General features: G+C 36.4%; 1 protein-coding gene across 3 annotated transcripts in view; it reads right to left on the reverse strand.

Annotated features, from left to right (window-relative positions):
- EFL1 (elongation factor like GTPase 1) overlaps nt 1-21,381 on the reverse strand; it is a 64,386-nt gene that overhangs the window by 14,511 nt on the left and 28,494 nt on the right. For all 3 annotated transcript variants that reach the window (XM_079317783.1, XM_079317782.1, XM_079317784.1), the window contains 2 exons: nt 6,041-6,172; nt 3,520-3,667 (listed from right to left, as the gene is read on the reverse strand). In XM_079317783.1, coding sequence (XP_079173909.1) covers nt 3,520-3,667; nt 6,041-6,172 — 280 coding nt within the window. The remainder of the gene's footprint in view (nt 1-3,519; nt 3,668-6,040; nt 6,173-21,381) is intronic.

Consider the following 21,381-nt stretch of genomic DNA (forward strand, 5'->3'; position numbering starts at 1 on the left):
ACATAGATTACTAGGTAATGCATTTCAAACTCAAATTTTATGTACTTCAAAAAAGAAGCACTGCCTTTTATGTCTTCAGAAATATTTGGAAAGGAACTCAAGAAAATAAAAGCAAAAGCACTGCTATGTCTCTGCATAAATCACTGGTTCACCCACATCTTGGAAACTATGTGCTGCTGTTCTCTGCCCTCAAATGAAACAGAACTAGAAAAAAACTGAGAATAAAGATGATCAAAGGAACGCAAGCACAAGAAGCCTTCAGATGTTCCAAGGGTGCAACAGAGACCTAAAAAACCACATGGGGCATGGGAAAGGCTGACCAGGATTAACTAACAACCAAACCACAAAGGGCCCTGGACTGAAAATGACAGAAGCCTGGGAAAGCATCACAGTTACTCCAGTTTTACTCCTCCTATCCCTGCTGTTGGCCACAGTGCTCAGACACGGTACAGAGATGGACTCTTGGTGTGAGCCAGCACATCTGCTCACACAGGGAGATCCCAGAGAAGACAAAGCACTGGGAAAGCTTAACACAGCTTTGTCTGATAACCACTATTATAAAAGCTTAATGTTAGAAAGTGATGCTTTAAAGTCAGGTGAAACATCTGTGAATGACAGCAAGTAAAAAAAAAGGAATTATTTATTATGTGACAGACTCAAAGATAAGAGCTGTGTATCCTTCTTAACCATCCATGAGTTCTGAGCAGGTTATTAAATGACAAGAAAAGGACTAAGCAAAATTTCCTGTGTTCCAGTAAATTTTGGCAGTGATTAAAAAAAGTTGCAGAAGAAAAGCAAATACAATTGTAAGTTTTATTTCCATGGGAGTAAGAACCAGAAGATTTATCCTTTTTGCAGTTCTCTTAAGGATTTGCATTATACCAAAAAACCAAACACAAACCCACCCACATGCCACCATTACCTTAATTCTCTTTGTTTCTCATTCTGAAAAGGGTAACTTAATTTCTAATGCTTAGTATTTGCAATGCTCCTGGGACAGAAATTTCTAAAAATTTCTGTTGTACAATGCAGAAAATAAAATTGCAAAGTTACAAAGTCTAATTTCTTACTCCATTCAAAAAGAACTAATTGGGAAGAAAAAATGTAAATTTGGTGAAATCAAGCAGGACATCCATATTTAAGAATTTAGATGAACATACAGGACTAATCTTTTAGTTGTTTCCACGTCTCTTCACATCTCTGACAACGTGTCACTTGAACATAATTTTCTAAATACACAGTGGGAAAGCTAAAATTAAATATGTGCCTTCAAAAAAGTCTGATCAAAATCCTGACAATGCAATGTAGTTTGAATTCAGCAGAACCTCCTCAACTGCTGTAACTAGTCCAAAAGCATCAAATCTGCAAAACCAGTTGATGCAACTGTGGCAGATGCCAGTATCAGGATCCTGCCTCCTTACTTCACATGGGACTCAACCATCTTGAATAACTTTCCCAATATTTGGGGAGAAAAGTTTGTGGGTCACATTTTAAGGTTATTATATGCTGTCTTGATCCCTAGTTCACCATTTGCTATTCCAAATTATGTGTATTTAGAGGTTAAACACTTATACAGAAACAAAGAGAGCTAATTAAAAGTAACATTCCAGAGTACAACTTCTCCTCTTCACACTTTATTAGTTAAGTAGTACCACTTTACCATGTCAGAATTTACACAGAATCCATAAGGAATGGAGCAAGTAAAGGATCCCATTCTGGACTTTTTCTTCTACAAAATGGGGAGAGAAAGAAGGGACAATTCTTGTCCTGCTGATGCCTTACATTTTAGCTTTCATATTTTCTGTACAGATTCTGTACTGCATTAGTACAGAACTTTGAACTTCATATAAAGTGTTGGCAAGTTCTCTTCACAGTTGAGACAAAAAATCCTTTTCCAGCCTGAGAACCAGCCTGCAGCTTCAGGCCCAAAAAGTGTAAACAGCAAACTGAGGAGAGCAACCTGGGAGGGTGAGACTGAAGAACCTGAAGCTGTAACTGGACAATTAACCCCAACATGGAAATGGACCAAAACAGGAAAGTGTGAAAACTTGTGGCTCATTGTCCATCTTGGGTGTAGCCACAGCTGGGCTCTTTTACTGCCCAAGGTGCATCCTGTGAAGGCCTTTCAATAAAAACCTACTTTATTCCTTCAACACTGTCTAGCCTCTGTTCTAAGGAGCCTCTCAAAGCATCACCATGAGCTGGTGTGTGAGGGATGGCAACTAAAACAGGCCAGACCCTGAGAGATCTAGAAGGAGCATGAGCTCCACAGTGAACACACCTGGAGCTGGCACCCAACTGAGAAATCATGAACCACAGCCAGGCAGGACAATGGTGGGAGCTCTCTGTGTCTCCAGGTGTTTCTTGTTTCTGCTCACAATGCCACAAGCACAGGGATACAAAATGGTAACTTCTGACAGGTTACCATTCTCTTAAAAAAATAAATTAGATGACAACTCATAAAAACCTCCAAAATTATGTACATGAAACAAAAGTTTAGGAATGTAAATGTACATTAATGTATGTAAGTAAGTCCTACTAGCTGCTCACTATAATCCTATTACCCTGTCATAGAGTATTATTTTATCTTTCTTTGGTTTTTTTTTTTATTTGGACCATTGCCAATAATACAATCCTGCTATGCAAACTGCAGCTAAAGACAGGCACAACCAGTTTTGCTTAAACACATTACATTTGAGCAAAATGTATCAATAAATAACACCACATTTTTAGAAGCAGTAAAAATACCTCGCACTAAGTTGTAATGAGAATAACCATTAAAACATACATCCAATTTTACAAGTGATCCAGTCTAATTTTCATAAGAAATTACAGTTCTCTGACATTAACTGAAATGAGTATGGGTACAGTAAGATAAACATTCAACCATTCATCAGGTTTGCTCTTTGGTTTAGAAAGAAAATGCCAGTAAATGTATATGGCAGAAGTACCAGAAATGTTTTAGTAAATGAAGTTACAGGAAGGGATTGTTTCAGACATCTGTTCTTCTGCCATTTGAAGAAACATTAGAAGATACTAAATATATGCATGTGTGCTTGCAAAAAATGCTACTCATGAATGAGAACAGATTAACATTTGAAAAAAAAAAAAAAAGAGAAAAAGCACAGGATAGAGTGTGCACATACGACTTTGGCCTTGGTGGTTTATAATTTTTCAGAGTTCATTTACTGGATATGATTCTCCTCAGTTTTTATTTTGTTCAAATGCCACATTACACTCTTAGACTCCTGAAAGTACTGCAATTTGTAATTTCTAGAAAGTGCCCCAAGAGTGTGTTAGATGCATACAAGTGATAAGCTGGTGGCTTCTGCCCAACTGCAGATAATTATAAAACTAGCTATAAAGTTCCAAAAAGATACATTTATGACTCAATGGTAAAAACTGTTCATGGATAAAGCTCTATTTTACCAGAATATAAATCAAAGATATCCATCTGACAGAGAAATACAACAGACACCTACTGAACTAAAAATATTTCTTCCTCCTTGCCCCTCTAACCTTTCCTTCAGGTCATCCAAGCAGCGCTGAAGATGAACTTCTCCTGCTGTCACCAGCACATGTTCTCCTGTCTCCTGGATTAAAACCTGCACACATGGATCAGCTTGGTTTAAAAGCTTCATCCCTCTGACCAGCTGAGGCATATCACCTGGCAAAACAGGGTATTATTAACAAAGGAATACTGGGAAAGAAATATTCAGAATAGGAGAGACTTAAACTGAGAAATAGTAACACTCATTTTTATGGAAGCCTGAACACACAAATAGGTATTTTAGGAATAAGCAAATCTTTCAGTGGGCAATTTTCTGCTTATGAGTCACACAGAGCAGCCTGGTTTTAAGAGCAGCAACTGAAAACATAAGCTGCACTCAGAATTTGTCACCAACAATTTATGTGCTGATGACAAAATTCACATCATACAATTATAACCATATAACACCACACTTCAATGGATTGCACATTTTTTGTTTACACAGCTTTACAGCAGGTTCAGTAGAACAAGTCACCTATTGACTATGACTAGGTTATGCTGCTTCCTATACACAATTAACTTCAGATACAGCTCATGAACAGCTCACACCAAATAAAACCCCTTAATTTTATCAAAATGGAGTGATTAAAAAATTCAGGACTTCACTCCTCATTTTCACAAATTATCAAATTATAACTTTTCTTATCTATTACAACTTTTTCAAGTCATCTTCCAGTAAGTAATTTCATTTCCTTGCAATCTTTCATAACTAAGTGTAGCAACTTACAAATTGCTAATGCTTAAAATGCTCCAAATACATAAATAATAACATTACCTTCACTAAAATAAAAGTAAAAGTATTCCATATGGATTACTTAGAAGGCAAAACTGCAAATAAAGCAAAGGAAGGATTTTTGAAGTAGCTGTAAGCCACTAGAAAGCCTTAAAGTAATTACAAGCTGAAAAGAGGAAAAATAAGGAATGTGAGAGCTTTTCAGTGAAACAAATCACAGCTGTCCCTAAAATGAAGGTGTTTAAAAAGAGCTGTCTTAAAGTTAATGGAGAATGAACAAGCACAGCTGAGTCAAATTTGGCTAGATTACATCAAAGCTATGCATAAACACCTCATGTCAGCAGCCTTTCATAATGAACACAATTTAAAGAAATTAATTATGAATTCTTTTTTAATTTTACATACACAGTAGAGAATACCCCAGGGGTTTCCAGGAATGTATATTCATATTCAGAAGGAAGAGTGACATTAAACTTGTCATTCACTTATGACTATTAAAAGAAATATGATATTGTTTATTTACTGCTGAGCTTGTAAGGGAGTTAACAGAAAAGCACCTTTGGAAAAAACAAACCAATAAAAAATAAACAAAAAGTGGAAAAACTGCAGTATTATTTCACATAGCCAACACAATTGAACAAAGACTTTCAACTTTGTCTTTTGAGCATTTAAGTTCACAGAGTGATGAGTACTTCTTTTTCTTTTTTTTTTTTTTGGAGCTTATTGCAATCATACAGGAAGATTTTGACATGAGTGTGAAGACAAGCAGTAATTTTGTAAAATGTACATAGGGAAATAATTTATATGAGTCATTTTTCCACATAAGCAGATGCAGTTTTGAAGCAGGTCTGATGAGGTAGTGCAATGCACACATGACAGTGTGAGAGCCACCTCAACACTACACACAGCTCTGGGCAACTGCAATGGCCACAATTTGCTTGTCTTCCTGTTACTGCAAGCAACAATGGATTTTCAGGAAACTTCAGTACATATAACCACCTTTCAGGCTTCTGCCACCTAAAAAACTTAGTTCAGATCATAAACTCAGAAGTTACTGAGGAGGAGACACTAAGTAATGGTGCAAGAATGATCTAGCTTCCTTTCTTAAGGAACAAAAATTTCCCCAAAACTGGTCAGCAGTTCTAGAATTACATTCCTTTAATATTTTGAACTTAATACTACACTCAGCAAACCCAGTAATTTCCAATACTTTCAAAACTGCTTTAACAAATATAGGATGTACAATATATGATTATCTGTTACTCAAAGACATGAAACAAATAGCTGCCAAGCTGTCCACTAGCTCTCTAAAAAAACATGTAATCTTAGTGTTAGAGTATTTTGCAATGGAACATAAAGCCAGTTATTTTGGTTCTACCAGAGATACACCAAATGGGAATTGGCTGAAATTCCAATAAAGACAGAGGTACCCCACTCTTCATTTTGCAGGAAGTGGGTGGGACATTAAGGAGAAGCAGTACTGCAAATCTACAGCACAAAATTGATGACACACACAAAAGAACAGCAGCAGACATGGAGAACCCACAGTTCTGCTCACCTCCACAGTAAAGGAACACTGCAGTGTTAGCCCATTAGTGTCTGACTGGTGAACAGCTGTCCCAAAAGGTCACAACACCTTCTCCTGTGTCTCCTCACCTACTGTCACAGGAGCCAGGCAGGCTCAGGGGGTAGCTCATAAAGTGACCAAATCCCTGCTGCACACTGAGTGTTACCACCCCACTCCCCCTGAAGCTTACTTGGATGTTTTGGCTCAACAGCTACTCGAACAATTGGAGTAGCTTCGAAGTTGAGAGGTGTAAATGGTGGACAAGCAGGTGATGTTGACAGTGTTGCAGACTTCAGCACAAAATCTTGCAGGCCTCCTATTCCTGATAGAAATTGGGGGGGGAAAAAAAGGCAAAACAACCAGAGAAGGTCATCAACTGTTATATTAAAATGAGACTAAAACCATCAAGTTTAAAAAAGGTGAGATCATTCTAATTACAAAAGGAGGATTCAATTCCTCACTGTTCATATAAAGGATCTGTTAAGATACTTGTCCATAAACTGGGTTCTTAAGTCTCTGGTGTGACATTTGATATTCAGTCTCACAGTTCCCACTGCATTCCCTCAGTATTTTAAAAGGCATGTTTATAGCTCTGAAGAACAGAAAGGACATGAGGACTTTTTTCCCTTCTAATATATCCAAGGCTTTGTATAGCTCAGATTTAATTCTGGTGGTTTAAATTTAGAAAAATTTAGACTGCATGAGGCCTGCAATGGCCATCTAGTCCAACATCCAGGCCAAAGCAGGGTGAACTTCACAATTAGATGAAGTTGCTCAGGACCTTCTCCACTCAAGGTTTAAACACTTTTCACAGTAGAGACTGCACTGCTGGCAACCTCCTCCACTGCTTCATTATTATTATTGTGAAAAATGCTTTTTTCCCCCTTCCCACTCCCTTATGCCCATTTGGGATTTACTTTTTTCCCCAACTTGATTCTTGTAAAAATGAATTAATTCCATTGTAAGCTATTAATTCTCATTCTATATATATTATAATGCTGGCAAGTTGAAGAAAAGTGAGATCAAATTGTAATGATAAGAAAAAAAAATACAGAAAAAATATTAGCTATAAATCTGCAAAATAGCTGCTGTAAATGCATACTGAGTTTTGGCTGGCTGGCACATTTAAGATAATGTGAAATTATTGCCTTCAAATTCCTAACCAACTGCACATCATTCATAATTTAGTCAAAGCTATTAAAACACAACTAGAAGTGTGTGAATAATAAAGACAACAAATAAAGCTGATATCAATTTATACAACCACTTTTCCTGATGCTCCTTCAATCATAAGCAATGAGCAGTGCAGTTCTAATGGAGTGTAAATTAAATGAGCATGCAACTTGTAATGCTATGAGAAAACTCAAACCTTCAGCTCATAATCTGTATCTGCTTAAAAACTAAATTCACATTGTAGGCTGGCAGTATATTTGTGCTCCTTCCTCCTCATTCTCTCCTACATGCCCAAGGAGTTCTTCACCCCAACTGCCCATTATTACCCTAATACTTTTCCAGGTTTTTTGTTGTTGCTGTTGTTTTTTTGGCTTAGCTTTCTTCATTTGAGGCCAGAAACAAAGAGGGTCAGCTTCCACCCTATGAGATCATGCAGAAGTTTGAGTTCATGAGAGTCTGCTGCAGTTTCATCTGCAGAATCAGGCTGTTCCTCCAGCTCTGGAGGCAGGATGCCTGGCCAGCAGAGTAATCCAAAACCCAAAATGTCATTATATAAGAAAACCTGCCTCAAAATAACTGGAAGCAGAACAACATTCAATGGTTTTAAATGCATGACTGCAGATGCTACAAAGAAAATAAATCTGTATAAACTCTGTGTTGCACCTGACCTATGACCAGCATGTATTTCCTCTTTTTCACTTATTCAACATGTGGTTTGAATGAAAAACAAATGCTGGATCATCACCACCAGGGACTAAGAAAAGGGATGGGTCCATTTTATTCTGATCTTCTCCAGCTGGTAAAATGAAAATGATTTAGAATGGGAGGTGAACAGCTTCTTTGCACAGTGTAACGTGAAGCAGAGAAATAAAATTACTGAATCTTACTTCAGATAGACTCTCTTAACACATTCCTGCACTCTTACTGTCATAAAGAAAAACTGAAGCTTTTTGCTCTTCTATCTCACATTTGAAGGTAAAAATACATTAAATATAAGTGTCTGGCACCCATAATACAATAAAAATGAAAAAAACTGTCAGTTTTCATGAAAATCTGTTAGACTTACAACCTGAGTGTTTTAATTGCTCAAGTGTGTGAGCCAGCACAGAGCAGTGTCCAGCCATGTTGAACCTATTTAATTAAAAAATTCTTAGTAACAAATGTTGGAAAACATCTATAAAGATTCTTGGCTACTCTTTTTGCATAATGTGATTACCAAGTAACTGCTAATGTGCTTTCTGAATAATTTCACAGGAAGAGGTAACAAAACCAGTTCCAAAGTACTACATGACATATCAATGGAAGAATTCTAATTATAATGATACATAAATCCTAAACTTAGTTATTGTCCAAACCACACACTACTTGAGATCACAGATCTCAAATGTGTATCAATATGTTACTTGAAAGGTCTTAGAAAAATCACTCCAAAATTAAGCCTTAATAAAAGTCAGTGAGATAATGGTTAACTAAGACCTTGAGAGGTGGTTTGTGCTTTTAAAAGTAGATCAAATAATGGTTCAGGGAGAATTATTACACAGGTGGTGAAATATGAGATTTACAAAGGTTCTTCTTTTATTGAGTTCCTTCTCTGACTTGTTCTAGAAGATAAGAATACTAAATCAAGTATATACCTACCTGTATCCCCAGATATTAACATATGATAGAAAATAAATGGTAAAAAAGAGATAAGAACATCATGACTGAAATTTTCAAAAGGAATAGTTTTAAGGCAAGCCTCAATTTACTTTCCACTTCTATGTCTTGCTGGTAACCACTACACCTTACACAATGCTTTTGCTGCCTTTAAAGTCTGCTTTTCCAGCTCAATTTAGCTATAAAGATCTGAACATATAACAGATCAAGGTATATGCAATTAGTTCCTCTTGATGTAGAAAGATTTAGGCATTTAATGTTACTTCAAGTTGCAAAAAAAGGAAGCAGACACCACCACCATGCTAAAGTTTTTCAATCAGATAAGAGAATAATTTAGTTTGCAGTGTGAAAAATCAAACAAAGAAGAATGAAAGCTGTTTAAATTTTAACTTCTGCCACACTGTTACTAGCCTCAGCACTTTAGTTCAGTCGATCTTTATCTTCTCTCACTGATGATATCACCACTTAAGAATCCCAGGCTGCTTTGGAATGGAGACTTGTCAAGCTTTGGACTAACAGAGTAAGGAACTAAGTAAAGCAGAAATCTAATGTAAATCTTCCCAGTAAGGCTCTGTCTCCACTGAAATCTATCATTTTTATCAATGATACCTCCTTAGAAAGATTAGGACCTTACAATATGGAAAACCCCCTGGTTTAAAGGCTCCAGGCACCTCACTATGTACCAGTGAAGAACATGAAAGCTCCTACATAATTCTGAATTATGTAGGTGTGATGCAAACTTTTATAACTCTACACAATCTGAAATCTCAAAGTGAGCATGTGCCTGTTGTTTCAACAGGACTTTACAAACACAATGACACCTCTGCAATTTTCTTTGAGTAGTAATACAAAAAACTATCATTACACCATTATACCCTGTGAGACACATTTTAAAAGAAATATCTTTAAATGGTGATTTTAAAAATATGAATGAGGAAACATATTCACAAATCCACCTTAAAAGTATGATTGGCTTAGATGTTTCCAGTTCATTCCTGAAGTGAATAGGCTAAAGGCTGACTAAAACAAACAGAACAAACAGTATTTGCCAAATAATATTAAAATAATTTAAAAATCAAGGCAAATGCTTCCATATCAATCATCATTCTTCCTCAAAACTATGCAAATAATTCTCCTTTTCTCAATATCTAGCTTAAAACTACAAAATATTATACCATTAGCATACTGTTACCTATTGGGTGACTAATATTGGTTCACTGTACCCAGATAAACTTTAAGCATCAGCCTCCAGCTGATTTCATTACTGTCCCTTATTAAAAAAAAAAATTAAAAGGAGGAATTTTATAAGGAAAAAGTGGCTTTTGTGGAATTAAACCCAGTTACAATAGTATGCCTTTTACATTTGAGGAATCTTAAAAGGTTTTACTAATCACTGGGATTTATGACAGTAACTGTGAGGACAAGTAGTTACTATGGTTTAAGAATAACTTGTATTACATGTTTATCACCTCAGATTTTAGCATGTTTCTCTTGTGTCTCATGGGCACTGCAGAGACACATCTGAGGGCAGAATTTGACCCTTTTATATTAGAAACTGTTTCTAGAAGAGAAGGGAATGTAAATCAAGACACACACCACATTCTAGTGGAGATTTCATCAACTTTTCCATAATACACACCACATGTTAGCACAGATTGCTGGTGAGCCTCCTCATCTCTAATTGTACACTTCAATCCTTACTTGTTTCTAAGGCAAGTGAAATTGCTTGTATGGAAAAGAGAATATTGTAAGGTATGTGCATGATTTCAGCTGCTCCCAGTTCCAATCATTTGACAGAAAAGTTAATTCAACATTTGCTTTTTCTGCATTCCCAGTTTTTTGTTGTTTTTGTGGTTTTTTTGTTTTTTTTTTTAGCTGAATTTCTAAAAATCACCAGTATCCAACAGACTGTAGGAACATTTGCCCCAGTTTCTTCCTGAGTTTCAAAACCAGAAATTCTGTGCACTGGAGATTAACATGAATTCAGTTTCTCACTACAAAGGTGTTCAGGTGTAATTTTATTATAAAATTTTACTTTTCAGTTCATAGCAGTTGGAAGGGAAATTGAGCCTGACTTCCTGATCAGATGAGAGTAAACTCAGCCATATTACCAATAATCCTACAACAAAACTCCTTCTCCCCAAGGGGCACAGCTGTGGTGAGACACTGAGTGCAACAAGCAGCTCTTGACACAAGAAGCAACTCAGTACTTGACTACTGAATCTTCAAGAAGTGAAAGATGAAAAAGTGCTGGAGCACCCCACTGAGCTCCTTTAGGAAAAACCAGCAGTTCAAAGAACAAAGCTGTCTGCTTCCAGAGCTGCAAGGAGAGCAAGAACACCACCTAACAGCACGTTCCACTAAAATATTCTATTACTAGATTATAGTTTCTAGAAGGACTGCAAACACACAATGAGGAAACAAGCATCATTTATCTTCTGCTGAGTGTCTTTGAGAAAAAATACCATGTATTTCATATATATTTCTTAGGCCCTTGTACTGCATGATAGCACACATTTCCTAAGTGTTAATTGAGATGACAATTCTGGTTATGAACATTCCTATACTTTTCCAGGTGAGACTACGAATAATTTCAAGGAAAATGTAAAAAAACCCCTTTACATTAAACAGTAACAGCTTTAAAATGTTACAGTGAATGGCTTGAGATATACCTGCACTCAGTCTGTGTGACAAAGCTGTCATCAAAGCTGAGTCAGAAATTTGCTTGCTAAAATACAAATTTACTTTAAAGTAAACAGAATTAAACTAAAATCAGTTAACATTCCAGATCTGGCTTCTGGATTTACAAACTGTTGTAGTCAGGATGAAATATTGATTTCCTTAAGCTGCTTAATGAGACCAATAACTACAGAAGATGAAAGTATTTCAAATAATCATGTTTTTCTTACGCTACACAATTATTTCATTTATCATGCCATACTAATTTTTGGAGCTCAAGACTAAAGAAAATTATCCCAATTTTTCAACATTTATGTTTAAGTGTCATTTCAGCATAAAAACCTAGGAATTTCATACTTAGATCTGTAACAGGCCCACATCCACCTTTATGTATTATGAAATCTATGCACTTGTAATTCCACAGGGGAAAAAAAAAAGGAAAAATAAATCTTTACTCCAATTAAAACCACTTTAACCTTTTAACTGTAAAGCATTCCTGATAAAGGCACTAACAGCACCTTCTGTGGTTTTATAAAATGGTCAGTAGCTGTCCTCAGAAGTATATATGCAATGCATTCTGCCTGAGCCCACACATTAAAATTCCTTTCCACACAGCAGCTCAACCTGACATCACCTGAAAGCAGCAATACTGAACAACAGCAAATATGTGGACAGATATTTGTATATATGGAACTCACTTCAGTTACAGCCTGTATGTCAAATTAATGCTTCCATTACTGCACATGGGAAGCACTTAGTGCTACACAAAACTCTGCATGGGTTTCTGAAACACAAACCAAATTTTAGATTTATAATTACTTTAAATAAATTATTTTAATTTGACCTGACATCAACACATCTGGAATTACTTAATTTTTTAAAAAATTACTACCAGAACTTCAGCACTGGCTCAGAATGGTTGCTGTCCCAAACAAATGGAATTTAGGAATAGCTGTTTCAACAGATTTACTTTGATAATCTACAAGTCTTTTGAAATGCTGATTTGTTGTTGAGGTTTTTTTTATTTAGTAATAGTAAATGTGCTTTCATAAATAGATGAATGAAATTGCATGTTGTACTGGAAAACAGACCAGCTGAATTTTTATGGAGCATCCCATGCAGGGAAAAAAATTGCCCAGCAATCCTCCAAGAACAAAGAAAGTCTTCTAGTCAACACAGCTTTAACTACACTCTCAGAAGACTCTATGTATCTTTCTGTGAAGATGAGAAATGTTTCAGGTGTAGCTCTGGAGGGCACTTTGCATTGTTCACACATGCTGGCCATCCACTGCTGGCTCCTACTGGTAAAATGAGCAAACTATTAAATGAAAAAGCCAAAAAACAACAACAAAACACATTAAAAACCCAAAAAACCCACCACAAACAACAAAACCCTTGGGCGCCAACAAAACCCAAGAAAATATTTAGGAGTTTGGTAAAATACTTTAGACTTGACTTTTGCTTGATATGAATATCTAAGTTTGTCAAAGGAACATACACCAAGAGATCCAAATTTCTCCACTCAAGCTAGCAGAAGAAAGACAAATATCCAGCAGCCATCCAGCAAAGACACATTTGACATTGCTATTTTGGACTTTAGAAAGGAGAGAAAGTTACTTAAAACCAACTTCTCTAGCTAGTTACATGAGAAAAAAGCAAAACAATCTTTTGCAGGACCATCATCAAAACATTAGCTGTGCACACATGCTCAGTTCTGGAATCCATTAAAAGAAGATTGTGTGTTACAGAATCATGAAAAGAATAGATATCAGAAGTATTAACCCAAACAATCACTTCTCAATTTATTTCAATGTTTTCTTTCAAATATTTCAGCTACATTGGAAGGTATGGATGCTCAGAAGGCAGAGGAGAGGGAGGCAGCAGCCCGAGGCTGAGAAGGGAGGCATGGAATCAGCTCTGCTCTATCCAATTGAGTGTGAAAACTGCTTAACAGTAAAAGAAAGGAGATGGAGGCAAAGCCTTTCACTTGAACATGTAGCAAAGTTCAGTATTTATTTCTAAGTAGACAATGGGAAGATATAAACCCTCATACACTCTCTTACTAGTACTGGAGGCAAGATGCAAATGAACAAAGATCTAAAGTTCATTAGGGTTTTCAGCACAATAGCATGCTTAATTCTTCTAATTTCTTGATCAAATGCTTCCCACAACAGAGCAAAATAACTAATCACAGCTAATCAATAACATCAAATGATTTCCTCATAAATCAGACTAGTTACAGCATAATCTACAAACCACCCAAAGAGCAAATGCCATTTTAGGCTATATTCAGTTTTAGTAATGTCTCCTGAAAATGGGCAGACTTCATGTATATGCTGTTTTTTTTAAACTGAAGATTGTAAAATAGAAGTAACATCTGTTACTTCCCAGAATCAATTATAAGTGGTGTTAAAATGAATGAGGCCTTCAGGCACTGATCTTGCAAAGAATTAATTTTAATCTGTAAAAGTCTTGGAAGTTTTGTCCTGTTTGCCTAGAAAAAGCTAAATGAACATAATCCTACAAATTCTGCATTACATATCCCAGGCACATGGGGAATTTAGAATCTACCACTAGAAGTGTCAACTGCAAAAGACAATGGCAGTTAGCTTAAATACTCATTAAGTTTTGTCCATATAGGCACTGATTTATGTTTAACTGTAGAATCCCAATATATGTGATTTATATTTCATTACTTAAAAAAAAAAAGAACATAAGGCTCTCATCATCCAATACATCAGATAAATGCAAATACAGACTAACCAGCTATGAGGATATTCCAGATAGCACAGGCATTACCAAATGTGTACAGTATCCTGTGGGAAATGCCTGAGCCAGTGACCATTTATCCTGTTAACTTGTAAGACATGCAAGTAACTAATTAAAATTCAATTTTCCAAGACCTGCCCCAGTGCCTAATGCTTTCTTTTAAAGGCAAGCCCCCACCCCCAACACATCTGTCTGTAAGTGATTTATGCTGCCTGATTTTGCTGCCTTGGGAAATATGGCTTAAAGTCTTCCAAAGCACCATGAGTAATGGACCACTTCAGTCTGCATTATGCTGAAATTGATGTTTACTTTAAACATAATAATTTTCAAGATGGATAAAGAAGAATATAAAATTTCACTTCAAGCTGAAAGAAACCTTTAAGTAGCTCATTTGTAGTTACACAAGCAATAATATTCTGGGAAATAATTAATCAAAAGGATTCTAACTAAATAAAGCACCTTTCAAATGTCTCAGATTGGGACTATTTGACATAATGGGTGGAAAACAGATGGCATGAGAGGGAACAGGGATGTCTTAAATACACTTGTTATATCAGCAGCCTAGGAAGCTATTGATAATGAGTTATTTATCACATGCTCCAGGTCAGTAGCTAAACTAATTAAAGAATGAACAAAAAAATGCACTCAAATTAAAAAAAAAAAAAAAAAAAAGTTGCTGCCACATGAAAACCCATTACCATTAATACTGACCTCAGACTGAAAAGAATTCTTATTTTTTCACAAAATTGTATTTAAATATTGGATTTTAAAAGTCAGCTTCATTTTGAGTAATACTGCCAGTCTGCCTCTAAGTAACCTAAGCGTATCAAAATCAAGCATATTTAAAATGTAAAAAACCCCTAAAAGTTAGGAATGCTATTTTATCCTCCTTTTCCCCACAAACCTTTTTCCCCTAAAGGAAAGAGAACTGCAATTTTCACCCTAATTTCCGATTACTTCAGTTAATGTATCATCGAGAGTTATTACTGTAATTTGCAGTCTGCATAATTTTGACTTCCTAAAATATTGCAACATATTAAGTTCCATTAGCTCTAGGACAAGAAAAAGATAGGAAAAAATACATAGATCATTCCTAAGGTAGGAAAATTTTTAAAACTAGTGCAGAGGACTACACCATTAAACTGAGCTTTAAAACATTCCTCTATTTTAAAATGAAGATATTAAATAAAACTGATCTTGATTTTTAATGCCTTGTTGTGAAAAATCCCAAAACCAACAAAACAATTAATAAGATTTAATTTTATTTAAGTCACATGAGTCTATATGCATTGAGAACATCTCCAACATGTCTGTCTTCATTTGCTACAAACAGCAACCAGCCTCACACTGACAAAAGACACCAGGGAGCTTGGAGCTTTAACACCTCCACATCTGGAAAACCCTGTGTTTTAATTCCCTTTTTTACAGGAATATCACCAGCCACTGATCAATTCATTTGCATTCAAGGATAAAAGGAAAAGGCAAGTCTGCCCAAAAGGCAGTCTGAGAACACCATCTCAAATACAGCTGAGATGATCTACTGCCAGCTGCCCCCTAAAAAAACAAAGACTGTCCCCACTTCTGGCTCCCCAGCACTTGTCAGACTCTGTTTATTTAGTATCATGAATTATATCACCCAAAGTAAAACTAATCTAATAAAAAGCAATTTTTCCTCTCACCCAATTTGCACTCAACTATCAACGCTTTAAGAGGCTGCTTCTGATATTTTGTCCAAGAACAGGCAACTCAACATATTAATCCTAGTGAAACCCCAATGGCATGATGACACCAACCAGAACACCAGGTTAAACAACCAATATCTCCAAAAACTACTTGAGAGACCTCTTCCCCCTTTCCCATCCATGCAGAGGGAGCAGCTAACACCTTTGGGTTGTGAAAAAAGTTGATTTTTGCCTGCCCCAGCTCTGTGCCTTCCCAAAGGATGCCAGGCTGGCTGACATGGTGCTGCCTAAGCAGCAGAGCCCACAGATGAGGTATTGAGTGTCACCCACAGGAAACATCAGTGGTCGGCTGCTGCTTCAAAGCAAAACTTTAAAATACACAAAAAAAAAAAAAGTCAGCTGCTTTTCTGGACAGAAGTAATGTGGCTATTTGCCACTGCTCTGTATCAGCTTTAAATGCTTTGGAAGAGTTCCAGATAGATAAACCTTTTTTACTAAAAATGAGAGGTATTTCTGCTAAAAATGCCTGAGCACCGAAATGACTCTTTTTGGTTGAGAGGCAAGGCTTTCAACACAGTATGTCATACTTCCTGATGGGACTGTGGACACAAAAGGATCTGTTAAAAATGGAGTATGTTTTTAGTGCCATTTCCAAAGTAAACCCAACTCCTGTAATCACACAGGCTCCCCTCAACAACTTTTAAACATGTTGTCAACTTCCACTAAGTTCACCAGCGAGAGAGAGCAGAGGGTTCAGGTGTAATTAAGTTTCCACAAGTTATGTAAAACCAATGGCTAAGTACTGAAGGGAGACCAAAATTGGTGATCTCACAGAAGAAAGGGCAGGCAAAACACGATCATTACATATCCTGGCTGGAAGCTGCCTGGAGAGAGCAGACCATCCCAACAGCCAACTGGGACACAACTGCAGCAGAGAGGGGAGCTGAGCATTTCAAGGACATCAGTGCACAGGAATCCAGGCTTTGTTAGTAACACTGCTCAGAGAACTTTGTTTTTGAACATCACAAAACAATTAATCCTATGTGCAAAAGCTCCAAAAAATATAACCATCAGGATTCCAGACATTTTACATCCCATTTTGAGAGCTTCTCAATCATGTGCACTTTCAGATGCCCGTGTGAATGTCTTTGTGTAAGTGCAATAACTGATGGAACAAGAACTATCAGCAGGTTGCATTTTCATTTGCAGTAACGGGTTCCCAGCCTTGCAACTCACACAGCTGGTGACCCAATACCTCAATATTGTACAAATCTTAACACAAGACACTTGGAAAACATCGAGTCTTTGGATGAGTATTTGTTGCTCAATACTATGTTTCAGAAGTTCAATTAGTCACTGAAACAGTCTTGTATCTAAGCTGGCATTTCACTGAAGCTTAAAATGTCAGTAACAGATGAACTGTTATGTCCCATACATTAACTTAAACAAATGTAAAACTTACACACTCAGAGTGGAGTTTTTTCCCACCAGTACTTTGTCTTGGCAAAGGTCTGGCTACATTCAAGACAATAATAGTGCACTTCAACCAACATCAAGTGTCTTTAAAATATTTCCAGACTTCAAATTTATTTGGATGACAGAAATCACCTCTATTCTGTCTGGAAAAACTTTGACTCACATCACAGCTGGGGTCCTCACACTCACTGCAGTTTTCCTACTGCAATCTCAGTATTTTCACACAGACAGGACTAGAAGCAAAGACTGCAATATAAAATTCTCTCCACCAAATTAGGTGAATTATCTACCAAAATATACATGCTCAAAGGAAGGTCAGCAAATGTAAAACCCCACAAAAAACATTAGCTACAGTCCATGACAGTCACAACAGAGAAGCAGCCTTGGAAATGAAACTTTTAATTTTTAAAAAGCACACTTGAATTTTGTCCCTATAAACAACAGACCTCACTGGAGGGAATTAGGTAGTAAGGAGCAAGAACATTTAGACAAGAACCCTACTTCTTTCAGTCTTAATTAGATGCAAAAAGGTATCTAAATTTGGTTCCATGCCTTAATGAAAAAATTTCAAAATACAATCAAGTAAGCTGAGAAGGTGTTCTGCATCTTAAGACAAACTCAATGTTAACAGCCCTTCAAGCATTATTTCTTGTCTATCTATGACTGGAATTGAACAATTCTTTATACATAATGTTCTTGCCCATTCAGATTCTGAAACATGGAAAACTAGAAGAACTATCTAGGCTGGCTGTTTTCAAATCACACCATTCTGACAATGAAATTACAATATTTTTTACTAGCTAAATAAAAATGGAGTTGAAACTTACACTGCTTGGTTTGCAAACTGCAGAATACTTCCTGTAAATATCAGCTTTTCCAATTATTTATTAAATCAAAAAGCACTACAAACAATCTAAACTTTGAGCCTGAACTATCCAGGGCTGCCCCTTTAACAGTGTTGTTTAGCAGTGCTCCACAGTTTGACATCAGTTGATAATCCTAAATATAGCTCTGCCTTAAGTCCCCCCCACAGTTCGGAGCCCAGACAAAGCCAGCTCCATGACTCACAGCCTGACACGGGCCAAACAACCTCACACCACTCCTGCAATTTCATCTGACACACAAAACAACATCACAGCTTTGGGATAATATTTAGAAAATAAGTCATTAATACACAGCCTTTGCAAACAGTCTCTTGACTTTTTAACCTTCCCGTTTGTTAAACAGGATTGTGACTCTGTGCAATCACGTTCCTTCAGTGGGGTTATGTGCAAACATGACTCCGAACTGGTCCTCCCAGTGCCCTCAGTGCAAGCCTCACTGCTTCTCATGAACTCCTTGAAGGAGCTTTGGTAACAACACACAACAATGCAGAAACATCCAAATGGATAAAGGAAGGCTTCTGTGGCCAGTTCAAATGTAGAAGTAGAGGCATTTCCCAGGCACAGATGGTATTTATTTATTTATTGTAAGGATGCTGTGCATTACAGGCACCAGGGTACCACACAGAAAGAGGAACATTTCCACAGCAGGTGTGAGAGCAGGTATCCTGCTCCCCTTACACAGGCCAGGCTCACTTTAGGAAGTGCTCCAGCAGGAATTCAGAACACATTCAAGTAAATCACCCTCCCAGATTAGTGGTTTTGCATAAACAATGCCCGTTAAAAAAAAGAGTTTTTTGTTAGCTTAGGCTGTGGTTAACTATAATATTCTCATCTAGTCTTACTTTATTGATATGGGATAACTAAGGTAATACTAATTAAAAGTAGAGGCAGAGTAAGAGATAGAAATACAGAGAGAAAGGTGGAATAGAAAGAGACACTAAGAGATTAACACTAAGATTTGGACTGGGGAGCTTAAGGGGAAAAGGGTCGATTTCAGAGCCACATTAACACTCCAAAAACAGCTCAGGGAGGTCCAGCCTAATTTCTACAGCCTGGCTATTACCCTGAGCAAAAGGCAATTAGTGTAGCCATGAAAGTTAAAGAAACATTCAAAGAGAAGCTGTTTTTCATATAAAACAGTAGCTTTTCTCAGGACAAAGAAAGTGTCAAAAAAAAAAAAAAAAAAAAAAAAAAAAAAAAAAAAAAAAAAAGAAAAAGAAACTGAGCAAGACGTTTTCATGGCAGTGGCTTTACTTAACACCACACTGCCTCTGAAACCTGTAAATTTCTAAGTTGAGCTAATAAGTAGGAACCATGCTGACTGCAGATTTTTGGCTCTCAGACTACTCGGTGAGATTAATTTAATTTAGAGTCAAAACATTTGTAGATTTTCTGCATGAAGAAATGTCCATTAAAAACCATAATCCACTACACTGACAGTACTGTGAATCCATGAGACCTTCACCCAAAGTTGAAAGAGCAGCACTTTTTGTATTGTATGAAAAACAGTGCCCTCTGCCTTCATATTAAATGGGAGTAAGAAAACATTTTAAGGATAAAACAAGTTAACTACTTTCTATAGCCAGTTCTTGTAAAGAAACATGGAAAATTACATGACAATTCTTTAACTATCCTAATTTGTCAGGGAATCATAACTTAGATGTCCTGAATATTAAGATATTTGATACACAAATTAAAACATAATCCTTATCAGACAATTGTATGCATGTTTCAAGAAACTGAAACTCAGTGAAAAATAGAAAACCACTAAATTTGTTCTTAAGAACTGTTTTGTTCACAGGACACTCGTTTAAAGTGTAAAGACAGGAAAAAGTCTTAATCAAATCCACATAAAGGGATTTCAATTTTGCAGAACCTTAGAAAAGGCTTCATACAGAAACAGAGAAGATTAGATATTCAAGAGAATTGTATATTTTTTATTGCTAAAAATCACATATACAGAGAGCAGCTTGCTGGTGTACTAAAACTGAAAAAGGAAGGATTTAAAAGAAAATACTCAAAAGTGAAGAACTATGCAAAAGTAGTGACAAACTAGATTTAACTAACAAAGCCTACACTGCCTAGAAAAACCATGTTTATTTATCCATCACTTCAGGGAACAGAGAGGATAACATTTTTGAGACAACTAATTTCTAGATCCAAGTTTCTCTTCCCTTGCCTCAAGTGCTACACATGGTACATTTCAGCAGTGACAGACACCAGGAATGAGAATATTTTCTATTAACACAATTATTTGAGTTATTTAGGTTGTGCTGGGAAAAGCACAGTGTCCTGTTTGAGACTGCAAAGGATAAAGAAGCAGGACTGTATTTGAGGCCTGCCAAGAGAGAAGCTGTGTTAGTAACAGAGGTGTATACAAATGTGAAATACAGCTCTATGATACAGAAAACAATGATTATCCACATGGATAACTTTATGATTTAATGTCATATTTTACACCCTTCTGTGTCTTTGCAACTGTACACTTGAGTAGAAGTCCAGCCTAAATGACACCTACGAGGCAGTATGCCAGTTATAGTTTTATTTAGTTCCTGCCCCAAGTATACTATGACTTGATACAGACAAATGTCTACATTTCACAACTACCTTTTAGTACATGAATTGACTACCCGTGCAATGAAGCTGCAACTTTATTCATCTGATAGAAACTGAACTTTATCTGCCAAAAAAACAGATAAAGGAATAGCCAGATGATTAAAAGTATTACACACACCTTTTCAAAGATGTCAGGATTTGATTCATGTACACCATCACAGTAGCAAGAGAGATGCATTTTCCATAAATAACACTGCAAAACCCCAAGCCCTTTTAGAATAGAACTTCTTTTTTGCATTGGTAATTGGACACATTCCTAAACAGATTTGATTTATGGTGTATTTTTCATCTCTGAATGACTATACATGAATTTACATGCAGAAAGGCATGCATTTTCAAATTCATTTGTGCTTAAAGCGAATATTTTGCACCTATTTCTGAAATGACACTGAATGTTCTCAGTTTGAATTTTAGAAAACCCATGGTCACATTAAATAAAGGAAATGTTCCTCCACAACAGGTTTCTGAAAGTTTGAGTTCTACAGCAACTTCTGCAAAGGCAATTCTCTAGCATATTTTATTCAGAGGGAAGAAAAGCCTAATACCATTTTGGACAGGGGGATAAAAGTTTCAGTTATATAGTCTAAATACAGAGC

This window comes from Erithacus rubecula (assembly GCF_903797595.1).
Source record: "Erithacus rubecula genome assembly, chromosome: 14".
In the NCBI taxonomy this organism is placed as follows: Eukaryota; Metazoa; Chordata; class Aves; order Passeriformes; family Muscicapidae; genus Erithacus; species Erithacus rubecula.